Raw genomic sequence first — 16,516 nt, 5'->3', positions numbered from 1 at the left:
ATACAAATGTATGTGTGTATTAATCTATTCCCCTAAACAGTTTTTCAAAAATGCACCATGGGAGCTTGTTTAAAGGAATATTATTATTTTTTATTTATTTATTTATTTATTTTTTTTTTAGGAATTTTAATTCATTTTGTTCACTCGTCACCTTAAGTTTATGTGTGTAAATCCACCTAGATGTTCCCTTTAATTTTATTATGGCTTATACCGTAATAGTCTCCTTTTTAAGTTCTGTATCTCCCATCAGATTTACCTCTACTTTTAGACTTTTTTATTGAAATATTGCATAAATATAAAATATGCACAAGTCATAAGTGTACAGCTTGATGAATTGTCACAAAATTGATTATGTTTCAGGTTTTGCTTTTTCTGGAAGCTGTTAAACAATTGTTGCTGAGACTAGATGGTTGAGTTGTGTTCACTGCTTTTCTGGAAGGACTATTCTTAATTAAAAACAACAACAACAACAAAAAAAACATGTCTGTCAAATGTAAGATTAGAAGTCCCCCCCCCCCCAGTTTTATTGAGATGTAACTTATATATAACATTATTTAAGTGTACAATGTGATGATCTGGTATATGTATATAAGTAGTAAGCCAAATTTTAAGAGTGTTTATTTCTATCTAAGTCAAATATTGAGGCACTATATCACCAAATTGTTTTATTGAATGGTTACTATATGCCATGCAGAACAGGTGATCTATTTGCATGTCATTGAATTCTTACAACAATTCTGGAAGTTATTCTCATTTTAGGTAGACACAAACATGGAAGCCTAGAGAGGCTGAAAATTTTGTTGGAGTTCAGACACCCAGGGCATGGTGCAGTCTGACCGTAATCAGGGTCATTCTAATTCTAGAGCTCAAGCACTTACTATTACATCCTATTTTCACCAGGGGTATTTTTAGTGCATTTGCTGCATAGGAAATATCTGATCGTGTCCTTGATAGACTGAGGTGTTGTTGGGTTTTTGGTTTTGTGTTTTGTTTTTTTAAGTCAAAGGTGAAAGAAATAGTTTCACAGCAGTGCCTTTGTAGGATGAGGCTTTGGGGGCAGTATTCTGATCAGAAAAAAAAGACATGGGAATTGGTTTCAAAGACTCATTTTCTTAGCAAGTGAACTATGTTTAGCGTGTTAAGTTTCTTGGAGTGGCCTTTGGGTGGGGATGCTACTGAAGATTATGGGAAAAGGGACGCCCCACCCCGCCCACTCTTGGTTTTGCCTTGTCTTGTGACAAAGTGATAGTGTAAATACTTAAAAATGTGCTCATTTTGCATCTATCTTAAAAAATGAATGTCTGCATTGGGAAGTTTTTAAAGACTGTTTTTAACTTGCCTTTCTTTCAGGAAAACATTTGATACATATTTCATTTTCAACTATTTCATAGAGGATCTTGGCAGAATGTTTCACAACCATGTTACTAGATTGAGCTATGCTGTCAGGCAAACTTGGTAAACAAGTTATTTGCAAGTTCTTTTGTTTTTTTTTTTTTTATAACCAAAGACCTGTTGAATAAACTTACCATATAGTTGGAATAATGGTCCATACTTCCTTAAATACCGTCTTAGGACCTTGGGTTTTGGTATACTCATATAGTGAGATTGAGGTATACCCTAGTGAGTGTAGCAACATACATTGCTGTTTACAGATAGGCCACTTTCCTTCTCTTTTTAATTTTATGGTATTGCCACATATGTCACCAACCACAACAAATGGCAACTGTGTAGTAGAAGGTGTTGAAATTTGGGAACTCTCTTTCATGCCAGAATTTGGTTTGATTTTTTTTATATCTGCTAAAAAAAAAAAATTGTTAAGTTTTGCTTTCAATACGTGTGTTAAATTTATCTGAAATTAATAGAAAGGAAAGCTGGTATATATTTTTCTCTCTCGAGTCATTAAGACCCTCAGTAAAGTTATACATCAGTTGAAAGCTAATCACTACTGCTTAATTTGCTTATAAAAAGTGAGGCTTTGAAAACTGATCTTTGACAGATTGTAATCCCAAGAAGTCTTCCATTCTTTTCCTACCCATCATTTTGTGATTTATTTTGGTTCTGTTACAAAAACAAATGGGAAAATAGTCTGCAAGTGCCAAAAGATGTAATAATAAAAGTAATATAGCTTTGGTTTTTTTTGGATTACTAATATTTCAGACATTGATGTGAATCAGGTTAACTCAGTTCAAGGACTGCAGTTTTGAATTTTGTAATTCTTTAGAGTAGTGGTTCTAAACCCTGCATGCGCGTTAGAACCACCCAAGGAACTTTAATAAACATGCCCTGGTCACGTCCCCAGATGTTCTGATCGTTTGCTTCCATGTAGGGTCAAGTATTGATATTTTTAGGTGTTTCCCAGCATAGGATCACTGTTGACAATCATTGGTAAACTGGGATTCTCTGATTCAGCTAAAAGTGAGGAGAAGATGATTATTTAAATAAACAAAGGTTTTAGAGATATTTGGAGGTTTTTTTTTTTTAACATAGCCAACCAAATGAAACAGTATTTTTGTTAGCACATTAACAAAGTGTTGACCCCTTCATTTCTTAAAAGGAGATAACAGCTCTTATTGCTGGCTATGAGGAATATGGCCATTTTGTGAATAGCTGTGATCTTCCTAAAGTTCATCTTTTTTTTTTTTTTTTTTAATTATTTGAGAGACGGTGTGAGCTTGAGCAGGGTGGGGGGAGGGGCAAAGGGAGAGAAAGAAACAGGCTTCCCTGCCAAGTAGGAAACCTGATGTGTGGGGCTCCATCCCAGGACTCTGGGATCATGAACTGAGATGAAGACAGACCCTGAACCTATTGAGCCACCAAGGTGCTCCTGAAGTTCATCTCTTAAATAAAACTTGGGAAAGGTTCTGGGTGAAATGATGTGGGGAAAACAGGTGGAAAAGATTTGGTGGTCTTCAGCAAAGAAACATTTGAAGAATAATGACTAACCCCAATTTAGAAATAAGTAACAAGAATATATCATCTTAATTGCCATTGTTTTGGGTAGATGGAGCCAACCATCAAATGATAGGCTTAAAACTAAATTAAATTGGATCCTATTATGAGTTGAATTACTCCCTCGGGGAGGGATCTGATCTCTGATTCAATATGATCAGTGTCCTTACAAGAAGAGAAAATTTGGACGCAGACACAGGGAAGAATACCATGTGAACATAAAGACAGTTGTCTACAAGCCAAGGAGAGAGTCAGGAACAGATCCCTCCCTGATAGCCCTCAGAAGGAGTGACCTTGCCAACACCTCGATTTCAGATTTCCAGCTTCCAGAATTCTGAGACAACAAATTTCTGTTATTAAAGCTGCGCAGTCTGTGATGCTTTGTTACACCAGCCCTAGCGAACTAATACAAGTCTCAGTATTTTATTCATTTTTAAAATTAAATATAGGAAACATTTAATATTTGAAATTTTGCCATACCTTCATTTAAGAGGTTGGGAACCATTTCTCTATCAGGAATCTTAGAATGTGTGGCTATAAAATTTTTAGGTTCCTGGTAACTCAGACTTGAGCCAGTTAGTTGCTAGTCAATCCGTATAAAAGGCTGGAATTTATCATGAGCCCAGACCAGGAACTAGAGTTTCTGGAGTATATTCCGTCCATTTATGGTAACATAGGGGGAGATTCTTTTCAGTCACCCACGGGGTTTCCTGGATGCATTTTATATATATAGATTCAGGCCTGTTACCTGACATTTAGTGTTGGTCTGTTTGCTGTATATGATTTAGTAGCACCCTAGAGAAATTAGAGAGAAACAACTTTGTATATACATCTGCATTTCATGGGATATTCAGAAAAGAGTGGCCCATGCTTTTCATGAAAGGAGCGAGTACCCTAGAGAAAGACAGTATGGCTAAGTCAGGAGTAATCCTGGGAAGTCCCTGTCTGTGCCCATGATGAAGTTCATAATAGACTCAGATTGGAGAATCCCTGCAAACGATGATATAGAAAGTCATACCTGAAACACAGCACAGCTCCTTACTTTTTCTGGTTTTTGTGTGTTGTGTTGTTTTGGTTTGGTTTGGTTTCGTTTCGCACAGCCAAATAAATATGCCAGTAAAACAAAAGGGCTCCATGTTTAAGGCTATAATAGTGTACGGAGAAAGAGCAGAGACCTTGGAGTCTGTTTCATTTAAGGTCCTACCACCTACTAGCTGAATGCTTTGTGGTAAATTATTTCCCTTCCCCTCGAGCTAGTGTTTTCCCATGTAGAAAACAGATAATCCAATGTATCTCTCTCATAGGCTTTTGAGATGATTAAATAAGGTGGTAATTCATAAAAAGCAGTGAGCAGAGTACCTGGTGCATGTTAAGTGCCAATGAAGGGAGTTAATAGTGCTAGCAGAGGCAACAAGCAGGTGGCTGTTGTGCATGGTAACCACCCCCCACCCCAGCCATTTAGTCCAAATGAATGAATGTCTTCTAGGGGTGCCTGGGTGGCTAAGTGGCTAGGTGTCTACCTTTGGCTCTGGTCATGATCCCAGGGTCCTGAGGTGGAGCCCTACATCAGACTCCCTGCTCCATGGGGAGCCTGCTTCTCCCTCTGCCTCTCTCTCTCTCTCTTAAGAATAAATAAATAAAATCTTTTTTTTTTTAAAGGATGCATCTCTTCTATCGTAACATTATATACTTAGTTTTGGCATCCATGCCTTAATATATGCCTAAAATATCTTAAGAAAACAAAACCTGGAAGTGCCCTTAGGATCAGCTCATGCTCTTCTTTGATTTATTTATTTTGAAAGATTTTATTTTATTATTTATTCATGAGAGAAACAGAGAGAGAGGGAGGCAGAGACACAGGCAGAGGGAGAAGCAGGCTCCACGCAGAGGGAGAAGCAGGCTCCACGCAGGGAGCCTGACGTGGGACTTGATCCCAGAACTCCAGGATCACGCCCTGGGCTCCCTGGGCTGAAGGCAGGCGCCAAACCGCTGAGCCACCCAGGGATCCCCTCTTCTTTGATTTAAAGTGAGGAAAATGACAGTAGGATTGGAGAATGCCCAAGCTGTCATGGTTCACAATCTTTTGAGTTTACGTGTTGCTGCCTTCTAAACCGCAGAACCGTGTGTCCCTTTTCATTCTTTTTGTTTCCCTTTTTTTTCTCCCCCCCCCTTCCTTTTCATTCTTAATTATTAAGCTTTTCGCTTCAAAGGAAACTAATGGTCTTGCTCTACTGTTGTGCCTAACATTTTCCTTAATAAACTGAATAAAAGTTATCAATCTTTGAAGTGAAATTAAAAGTAATTAAAGTAAATTGAAATAGACTTGGTTATACATAGACTGTCTCTGTTATGGAACAAAGAAACTGGTAGCAGGGGATGCCTCTGGGGAGGGACACTGATGTACAAGTAGCATGGATTAGTGTTCTACAAAACCATGTTCTTGAGACCTATACATTCTAGGAAATAGAGTCATCATTTCTCCAATTCACTAACTGGTAAGTAGAATACAACAAGGAAGAAAGTAGTAACAAATATCTGTAGTTATTTGAAACTCGACAACTACGTAGATTTAGATAAAATTTTGGAGATATCCCTTGTAATACTCAAAACCTTAACACTCAGCTACGCCAAATTTCAGGAGCCACATAGATTTGGTTAGGAAGTAAAACTTTGGTTTCATCTGGGTTGAGGACTGCTCCTGGGAATTGCTTTGACATGCCTTTGTCTCTGACTTCGTGGGCGACCTTAGGTAAATTTCTTAATCTGATTCTTCATCTGCCAATGGATGGAGGTGATAAGCCCTGTTCTTACCTGGTACATAGAGTTGTTGCACATAAAATGAAATCACGTAAAAATTAACTCAGTTCTGGGCTCGGCCTCATTAGAAGATTAGGAGCTTAACCTTGAGCTCTTAAGAAAGAAGTGTTTCAACAAGCGCATGTTCCTTCTAGGATGGATTGCATGTGCAGCATTCGCTTCTTAAAAAAGAGAAAAGGAAAGCCAAATGACTATACTTTGCCATTTTATGTACTTTCTCTTGTGTGTGTGTTTTACAGTGCAGTGTGTGAACCTCCTATTTTCTGTTTTAAAACTTAGGATTTGGAGAGACACTTACTTCTAACTTCCTCTTTTCTGAATTAGGAAGAAACATTTTGAAATAAAATGATCAAAATATGTTCTAGGGTTCTCTTTTTTTTTTTAAGATTTTATTTATTTATTCATGAGAGACAGAGAAAGAGGCAGAGACACAGGCTGAGGGAGAAGCAGGCTCCATGCAGGAAGCCTGATGTGGGACTCGAACCCAGGAATCCGGGATCACACCCCCAGCCAAAGGCAGGCACTCAACCACTAAGCCACTTGGGCGTCCCTATTCTAGGGTTCTTAATCATAAATTTCAGAGCATAGGATTCTTGAAAACACAGATAGTATGTTTAGCACCCATATCTTAATGTTTTTTTTATTTTTATTTATTTATGACAGTCACAGAGAGAGAGAGAGAGAGAGAGGCAGAGACACAGGCAGAGGGAGAAGCAGGCTCCATGCACCAGGAGCCCGATGTGGGATTCGATCCCGGGTCTCCAGGATCGCGCCCTGGGCCAAAGGCAGGCGCCAAACCGCTGCGCCACCCAGGGATCCCCATATCTTAACGTTTAATTGAAGTAGTTAAATCCTTATGAAAGAAGTAACATTTAACCTTTTAAAAGGTTTAATGGTTATGTTAACCATTTAACATTGTACAGTGCTACAAACATTGTTAGGAAATATACACTGGATCATTTAGGGTTAAAGGAGGAGTGTCTACCACTGTCAAATCAGAAGAAATAAAAATAATAATATAGAAAGATAGTGATAGATATCAAACATTTCATGATCATATTAAGAGATAGAAAATGAAAGATAATTTTTCCATTTGAGTCAAAAGCTATTGTTGAACCCAGCCTGTGTGCCAGTGACAATGTAACACTTATTAAACTTATGTGGTTCCTGTCAAACTTTCGTTGAGATTTTATTTAATTGTATATTTCATCCGTGTGCCACTTTATATGAATTAGTGATATTAGGGGTTTTTAAAATTTAATGTGGTTTAAAAATATGCTTTTATAGGATTTTCCAGTGGAAATCCTATAGTCAAGACCCAATATTGATAATAAAATTTTATTTTGTCTTAATAGATATGTATTATTTGCAGCTCAGAAAGATTGTCAAGATTTAACTAGCCAATGATATAAAAACTAAACTGATGTCCAGTATAAAATATTTTTTGGTTGTATTTAACAAAAGCAAACATTTTGTTAATCCTTTTTTCCACTCACCTCCCACAGCTTGGTGACCCAGCTATTTTTCCTGCTGTAATTGTGGAACATGTTCCTGGTGCTGACATTCTCAATAGTTACGCAGGTCTAGCCTGTGTGGAAGAGCCCAATGACATGATTACTGAGAGCTCCCTGGATGTCGCTGAAGAAGAGATCATAGATGATGATGACGACGACATCACGCTTACAGGTGTGTGTGCGCCTCCAGCAGCACCTTACCTCAGCACAATTTTGGGCAGTATCCTTGCCCTGTGATTTTGGGGACATAAGAAGTCCCTAACTGGGTTTCAAGTGACTCCATCATCTACAGAGGCTAGAGCCCTTCAGGGAGAAGGAAATTATATTTTCTCTCATCCACCTGTGTTTCATAGTGCTTTCTCACCTCCCTTCCCTCTTTCCTAAATGTACTGAGTTGAATGTGACAAAATAGATATGTAAGAAGAACCAGACCAACTGAATTCGTCAGGTATTCACTGAGCACTTTTTATATGCCACACTCTGTATTCTTGTTAACAATGAAAAGTTGTTTGTAGGGAACAACATAGGAATGTTCTTCTTTACTGCTGTCACAGGAGGCAAAATAGGAGGCCATGACCCAAATGTAGGATAAGGTACTAGGGTTTAAAGAAGATTTCTCTTCTGGTTCAGTCAGAACTAGTAACATATTTGAAACGTGAAGAGTTCACTGTGTAAGTGTGAGATAGTGGTAATGCTTTTTCATCAGTTTTAGGAATTGGTACATGGATTTGAATTTTTTTTAAAGATTTTATTTATTCATGACAGACATAGAGAGAAAGAGAGAGATTGAGAGAGAGAGAGGGGCAGAGACAGACACAGGCAGAGGGAGAAGCAGGCTCCATGCCAGGAGCCCGACATGGGACTTGATCCCGGGACTCCAGGACCAGGTCCTGGGCTAAAGGCAGGCGCTGAACAACTGAGCCACCCGGGGATCCCCTGGATTTGAATTTTTATACATTTACATTCATTTATCTTGGCCAGAGGTGTTGGAGGTATTTGAGAAAATTACTTATTGAGAAGCAAAGGTTATTTGAATATTTATTCTTAAATTTAAAAAGAATAGGAAATTAACATAGCCATAATGTTATTAACTAAATCTACACTTTATTTGTATGCCAACCATTTCAAACTAATGTCCTTTTTCTGTTTCAGTATCCTATCTACCGTCTTACTCTATATTTAGTTATTTCTTCTTAGTCTCTTCCAGTCTATAACAGTTCCTCTGGCTCTCTTTGTCCCTCAGGCACATTGACACTTTCGAGGAGTACATTATATTATGTCCCTTAATTTTATTTGTGTGATATTCACTCATGAGTGGACTGAAATAATGCCTTTTGAGCAAGAATACCACAAAACGGCACTGTCTCCTTCTAAGCGCATCATATTAACATAGTAGATTTCTAAAAGTTCATTATCTCATTTAATTCTCAGAACAGAAAAAGAAGAGAGGTTAAATGAAATGACTTGCGTAAGATCACGTATCATGTGACTGAGTCCCCACTGATAACGTTGACAAACAACACTTAGTTTTTGTATTGTCCTCTGTTTTTTACAAAGCCTGTTCTCCTGTATTCACATTTTTTGTTTAGAGGAACCCAAATGAAAGTATTTTGATAAATCTAGACTTAGCAGATTTTTCCTTATCAATTAGGGAATTAGATTGATCGATGAGACGTTTCCATTCATTACTGGTGGCAGATCGTGTGTTTTGTATAACAGAATGATCATCACTGTGCATATATCCTTTGTGTAGCTAGTAGGTTGTTGTTTTTTTTTAAAGATTTATTTATTTATGATATATATATAGAGAGAGGCAGAGAGACAGAGGAAGGCAGAGGGAGAAGCAGGCTCCATACTGGGAGCCCGACGTGGGACTCGATCCCGGGACTCCAGGATCGCGCCCTGGGCCAAAGGCAGGCGCCAAACCGCTGAGCCACCCAGGGATCCCCGCTAGTGGGTTTTTTGCAGTATATTTTGTCACAACTTCTTGATGCCTTAATGTAAGGCTATGCTGTCTCTGTAGGTTGGGAATGAGAGTCTCCCCTAAAGGCGTGTTTATTCCTGGTTTTAGTCATCAGCGTGGTCCTCAGAGAAGGAATTGAGACTTAGGAAAGCAGATCTTAGATCTTTAGGAGAAAGAATTGCTTCTTTCAGTGTTTCATTCTCTTGGGCTTGGACTTAAAGATAACTGATGGCAAGATACAAACAGGCCCCTTCCTTCCTGGAAAGTAGAACTGGTATTGAACGGGTCTGGACAACAAGCTGTATCTTGAAAACCAGATTTGCTATTTGCATATTCTCCCTCCCCTTTCTTATTTCCCAACCTGAGCCTTTAACTCTTTCATCCTTGTTTGAGCAATGTCATAAGAAAGTGAAGAACCTTGTAGCCCTCCTAAGTTCAGAGTGAGAGAAGGAAGAATGTTGTGTTTCTCAGAAACTACTGGGGAAGAAAGAGATAGGGAAAGAAGAGTTTATAAACTGTACATGTGAGTCCTAGGTTGCACTTCAGATGATATTAAGGAATTTTTTTTTTTATATTAAGGAATTTTTTAAAAAGATTTTATTTATTTATTCCTGAGAGACACAGAGAGAGAGGCAGAGGGAGAAGCAGGCTCCATGCAGGGAGCTGGATGTGGGACTCGATCCCAGGACTCCAGGACCACGCCCTGAGTGAAAGGCAGATGCTCAACCGCTGAGCCACCCAGGCATCCCGATATTAAGGAATTATTATTAGTATTTTTAGGTATGACAATAACATGCCATACATACGCTAAAATATTTAGATAAAATATGATGTCTTAGATTCCTTCAAAATAATCTGGGGAGTGGGTGTGGGGTGTGTGCAAGGGGACCTTGGGGCAGTAACTGGAGTATAAATGAAAGAAGATTAACCATGTGTTGATAATGGTTAATGCTGAGAATGGATGTGTGAGAATTCCTTATACTATGTTCCATAATTTTTATTTTGTTTGAAATCTTCAGTGATAGAAAGATTGAATTATTTTTATGGATTTGAGGCTTCTGTTAGACTGTGTCATCTGTATGCCCTGATTTCAGATTTTCATGTTCATCAAAACACTTTCATTTTTATCATCGGTTGATCTCATATCAAGTTTGATGTATATTTGAACCTGTATAATGGTAAAATACCACTTTTATCTATATGTTGGAGTTCCACATAAGGTTTCATTTTGAAAAAGGTTATGGTGTTAACAATTTTTTAAAATGATTTGACCACGAGTTCTTTGTATGTGGAGATTCTTCTTCCATTGCCAATCTTTGAAGATCTAAAAGTAAAATTAACGGAGGTGGTGCAAATTATATTTTCTCAAATAGAAGGTAACCATAATGACTGTATTCATTAGTAAGTCTTGTTTAATAGTGTTTTTTTTTTAAGATTTTATTTATTTATTCATGATAGACCTAGAGAGAAAGAGAGAGAGAGGCAGAGACACAGGCAGAGGGAGAGAAGCAGGCTCCATGCCAGGAGCCTGATGTGGGACTTGATTCCAGGACTCCAGGATCACACCCTGGGCCAAAGGCAGGCGCTAAACCGCTGAGCCACCCAGGGATCCCTAATAGTGTTTTTTTAAAGATTTTATTTGTTAGAGAGAGCTTGTGTGTTGAGAGAGAGAGGAGGAGCAGAGGCAGGGGCAGAGGAAGAGGGAGAAGTAGACTCCTTGCTGAGCAGAGAGCCTGATGCAGGGGCTCCATCCCAGGACCCTGGGATCATGACCTGAGTTGAAGGCAGACACTTAACCGATTGAACCACCCAGATGCCCCTCATTATTAAATCTTATCTTTTAAATAATACTATTAGGTCTCTTTCATATGTATTCTTGTCTGTTTTTATAAGATCAAATGCAATTTTTAGTAATTTATAATAATATAAAATATATTTAATTAATTATTCCCTAAATTATTATAGTATCTATGCTTTCTGTCCTTGGTGTAAATAGATTTTAACTAGTTGCTAGGTCACAGCTAATGTTTTTTTAATTAAAAAAATTTCTTTAATGTTTTTTTCTTTTTTACAAAGAAGTTTTAAAATGCACATATTAAAAGCTTGTGGGTTTACTATTGCCAAAAGAAATTTTTGGCATCCATTTAATGAAAGGCTAACATTTTCTTTATGTCTTTAAAAGGCAGATGTATTTTTTTGGTTTTCTTTCCTGTTTTATGTAGGACTTACCCATTTATTTTGCTTTTCTCAATTTAAGCAAATGAAGCTGAATGAAATAAAATTTTACAAACTAACAATGATACTAAACATATTTAACTTGCCTCATATTTTTTAAATACAAAAGGTGACATGATTTCTGTATATATGGCTGTGAAATGATTTCTACTGTATAATAAGTTAAAAAAGGCAAAGGTCAGGTAGCATAAATAGTATATTACTTTTATTTAAGATAGAAAAGATATAAATAATGTGTCTTTGCTTATATTTTAAAAATATAAAGATAAATATAAAAGATATATCTCTTTTATAAATATAGAAGATAAATCACAAAACTAATAAAAATGGTTTTTTACAGGGAAAAGGAAGGGACAGGGATGAAAGGTAGATTTTCTAAATACACTTTGTTATGTCATTTTAACTTTGGAACCTAGTAAACATTTAACATAATGATAAAACAACACTAGGTCCAAAAGAGGAAAAATTAGCAATCTCTAAAAATTGAAGCACACTAAAACAAATGAGCCTAATTACATTATTGTAATTGAGGAGTGGCATAACCATAAAAAGAAGAATTACTTAAAGTGATCTTTTAAAAATATTTATTTATTTATTTATTTATTTATTTATTTATTTATTTATTTATTTATTTATTTATTTATAGAAAATGAGCGGGGGAGGGGCAAAAGGAGAGGATTGAGAATCTTAAGCAGGTTTCACACCCAGCATGGATTCTGACTTGGGGCTCAGTCTCACAACCCTGAGATCATGATCTGAGCTGAAATTAAGAGTTGGACACTTAACTGACTGAGCCATCCTGGCGCCTCTAAAGTTATTTTTAAGGCTATGCATTTCCTAACAGGAAATAGCCTAAAAGGCAAAAAATAAAAATAAAGCTGCTAAGAAATCTTAAATTGTTTCCAGTAATTACAACTTGTGTGAGTGTGTACATATGAGAGAGATGTTAGGGTAAAATGAAACAAATAATGATGTTAATGTCCTAAGAAGCCAAGATTTATAGAGTAAAACTAGATATACAAATGTTAAATTACAACGTTAAATAAAAATTCTATAATCCTATAGAGTCTACATAATTACATGGTATAAATATATAATTCTAGAAATAAATTTTATAGTGCTAAATTTGAATTGCAAATATTAGTATGAACTCATGATCTGTTTTCTTTAAAAGGACAAAGACAAAATATTTTTTAGTCAAACATGGGACAACTTAAACATTAATGAGGACAGTAACTAATGGATTAAAGTAGATCTGTTTATTTTTTATTTATAAAATTCATTTATTTTAGAGAGAGAGAGAGAGAGCAGAGAGAGTGATAGAGGGAAAGGGAGAGAGAAACCCAGGCTGACTCTGCGCCAAGCGAGGAGCCTGACTCAGGGTTTGATCCCATGATCCCAAGATCTTGACCTGAGCTGAATCCAAGAGTCAAATGTTGAACTGACTGTACCACCCAGTGATCTCATAATGATATACGCACATAAAAATGGTCACCAATAAATGATGTTAATAACTATTTTTGAAAACTAACAAATATGATTAAGAAGCAAACATTTATTTTCCTTTTCCTATTTGAATTATATCACTGAGTAACTAGATTATTAAATGAGATTATTAAATAACTAGATTATTATTCTCTTTATAATGTTATTCCAGCTAATCATCACATATTAAAAATAGCCTTCCCCCTAAAATTTCAGTGGAATTTGTTTGAGCCTTCAGAACTGACTACCAATTTAAAGAAGATACAGAAAAACATTTAAACTATACAAAGGGAGGAGAATCAGCAAAATCTAGATTGTGGGGAATCTACAAGACAAGCAGCCTAACTTCTTCATTGATTGCAAGGAAAAAAGATGGAGGGGGGACATAGAAATGAAAAGAAACTTAAGAAATGTGTCATTCATTTGCACCTTGTTTGAAACTTGATTCAAACAAAAACTATCAACCCTCCCCCTGCCACCTGCCATTTATATTTCGGACAGTTGGACATTTGTATGCTATTTGATATTAAGGAAATACTGATGTTTTTAAATGCTTGATGGTAGTATTATGTTTATGTTTGTTTCTTTTTTTTTTTAAGATTATTTATTTATTTATTTATTTATTTATTTATTTGAGACATAAAGAAAGGCAGAGACACAGGCAGAGGGAGGAGAAGCAGGCTCCATGCAAGGAGCCTGATGTGGGACTCAATCCTGGGAATTCAGGATCACGCCCTGAGCCAAAGGCAGACCCTCAACCTCTGAGCTACACAGGCATCCCATGTTTATGTTTTCAAAACAGAGCCCTTAGCTTTTAGAGAGACATTGTAAAAGTTTTACTACTTAAATATTAGGATGTTTAGAATTTATAATAAAATATTGAGGAAGAGGTGTGCATATAGATAAAATGGGATAGGCCATGAGTCAATAATTCTTAAAGCTGGGTGATAAATACACTGTAGTTCAGTGTATTATTCTGTTTATGTTTGAAAATGTTTAAAATTCTTCAAAATAATGAGTATATTTAAAACTCCTCAAAGTAGTGTACAGGTCATTGTCTCTAACTGTATTTTCCACTAAGGATCCCAGGGTAGCTAGGAGAAACTATTCGTTTCGTTAAGTTTGGGGCAGGAAATGTACAAGAATAGCCTGCAACATCTTATCATCCCAGGAGGCATGAAGCTATCAAAAATTATTCAAGTCATGTCTAAAAGACCCAGGCCCCAGCTTTAGTTCCCAGTGGCTGTAGATGGGACATTTAGAGGATCATTAAGAATTACAACTGCAAAGGACTGAAGAACATCAATTATGTTAAAACCTATGTATTTAAAATTATACTAAAAAAATAACTGAATGTCACTTATGGAAGATGCCAGAAAAGCCCACTTATTATTCTGAAAATATGTGTATATTTTTAATTTTTTTTATTAGGAAAACCTTGACAGGAATGCCTGGGTGGCTCAGCAGTTGAGCATCTGCCTTTGGCGCAGGGCATGATCCCCACGTCCTGGGATGGAGTCCCACATCGGGCTCCCTACGAGGAGCCTGCTTCTCCCTCTGCCTATGTCTCTGCCTTTCTCTATGTGTCTCTCGTGAATAAATAAATAAAATCTTAAAAAAAAAAAAAAGGAAAAGCTTGACAAATAAGTGGTTTGAAATTCGTTTTTTTTCTTAAGCAGTAGGCAACTAAATTATTATATAAACTAATTTTATCATTTTCGTCTACCCAGCAGACTTTGAAATGTTTTGTAAAACTTGCTTATGTAAATAAATATATAAATATTTAAAAGATGATAATTATTGAGTTATCTATGCCTTATTTGATTTTTTAGAAATTTACTTTTAGTAGTATTCCTCAATTCAGAGAATTTCAAAGCCTTGACATAGGAGGAATATGCTTTTTACTAAGCCTTAAATTAACAAGATTTTAATAACAGGCTTAAGTTTTTATTTTTAAAATTTTTGTAATTTTCATTTTTTTAAGTAAGTTCTACACCCACCATGGGATTTGAACACACAACCCTGAGGTCAAAAGTTAACATGCTATACCAGCCGAGCCAGCCATGCACCCCAGAGGCCTAAGTTTTGTTTTTTGTTTTTTTTTTTAAGATTTATTTATGTGAAAGAGAGTGCATGTGCAAGAGTTGGGAGGGGCAGGGGGAGAAAGAAAAAAGCAGGACATCCCCCCCACCCCCACACTGAGCTCTGAGCCTGATGCAGAGCTCTCGATCTCGAGACTCTGAGATCATGACCTGAGCCAAAACCAAGAGTTGGATGCTTAACCGACTGCCACACAGGTGCCCCCCCCGAGTGGCATATAATTATTATTTATAATAATTTATTTATGCTAGAGAGATCATGAGCAGGGGGGAGGGGTAGAGGGAAAGAAGCCTGGGTAGCTCATTTGGGTAACTGTCCCAGTCTTGATCTCAGGGTTGTGAGTTCAAGTCCCACACTGGACTCTCTGCTGGTGTGGAATCTACCTAAAAAAAAAAAATTAATAGTCATATTCCGTATAGATTTTATCTGTTGATACAAAGTATGTATGTAAACCCAAGTATTAAGTGATGTATCCTAGTTCAAGAGATCAAAATCTGTGTGTTTTTGAGCAACAGAGGTCTTGTAGCTAACTCATGTTTTCTTCATATAGTTGAAGCATCCTGTCCTAATGGGGATGAAACAATTGAAACTATCGAGGCTGCTGAGGCACTCCTCAATATGGATTCTCCTGGCCCTATGCTGGATGAAAAACGAATAAGTGAGTGGTCATGTGCTATGATTGTTTGTATTAATATACTTTGAAAGGTTAGATGGCAAACATCAAGAGACGAAAGATCATGTTTCATATGTTTTGTGTCCCAGACTCATTTTAAAGTACAGTAGTAGTTGAGACAGCTTTGCTAAAGTATTCAGTTAAACAAGACTTTTTCAGTTTTAAAATTGGGGAGTGAGACCTTTAGGAATAAAAAGTAATTTATTTAGTTGTCAAATAGCAGATTAAGAAAAAAAAATAGCAGATTAAGGAGAATTTATTCTGGTAACCTCATTGGTGTACTCAGTAGGGTATTTATGGCCCAAACTATTCTAATTTAATGATTTCTATGGGTATTCATCAGTGAAATAGGCAAAAATTCACTTCGTGGCAGAAAATTCACTGCCACATTATTGATCTGCTTTTAAATCCATGTTCTTCTGTAAGCTTTTCTGACAGAGTGTCAAACTCATAAAATTAACACTAAATGTATTTAAGTTGTTGAATATCTTCTGTATGCATAGCAGTGCATTATGCAGTAATGTGATATACAAATGAACAGATAACTTTTTTTCCTCAAGTTTACAAATTAATTTTGAAGATAGTTGTTTATGTAAATAACTGTAAAAGCCAAAAACAAAGGCCATGGGAGAGATGGCAAAGTGTTCTGGAAGAAAAGAGTTTTCTGGCTAAGATTATCAGAGACCAGCTTTATGGAAGGAATGTTTTAACTTGGGCTATAAAAGACAAATAAGCTTTTAGTGAATAGAGGAGATAGAGGTGGGCATTTAAGAGAGAGAA

General features: G+C 36.5%; 1 protein-coding gene across 6 annotated transcripts in view; it reads left to right on the top strand.

The window, feature by feature from the left end:
* Positions 1-16,516, top strand: part of ELF1 (E74 like ETS transcription factor 1) — a 106,293-nt gene that overhangs the window by 73,367 nt on the left and 16,410 nt on the right. For all 6 annotated transcript variants that reach the window (XM_072782894.1, XM_072782898.1, XM_072782896.1 and 3 more), the window contains exons 3-4: positions 7,272-7,452; positions 15,614-15,721. In XM_072782894.1, coding sequence (XP_072638995.1) covers positions 7,272-7,452; positions 15,614-15,721 — 289 coding nt within the window. The remainder of the gene's footprint in view (positions 1-7,271; positions 7,453-15,613; positions 15,722-16,516) is intronic.

Source organism: Canis lupus, chromosome 17 (genome assembly GCF_048164855.1).
Source record: "Canis lupus baileyi chromosome 17, mCanLup2.hap1, whole genome shotgun sequence".
Lineage (NCBI taxonomy): Eukaryota > Metazoa > Chordata > Mammalia > Carnivora > Canidae > Canis > Canis lupus.
The sequence above is the reverse complement of the archived record's forward strand: the minus strand, read 5'-3'. Positions and strand labels throughout refer to the sequence as shown.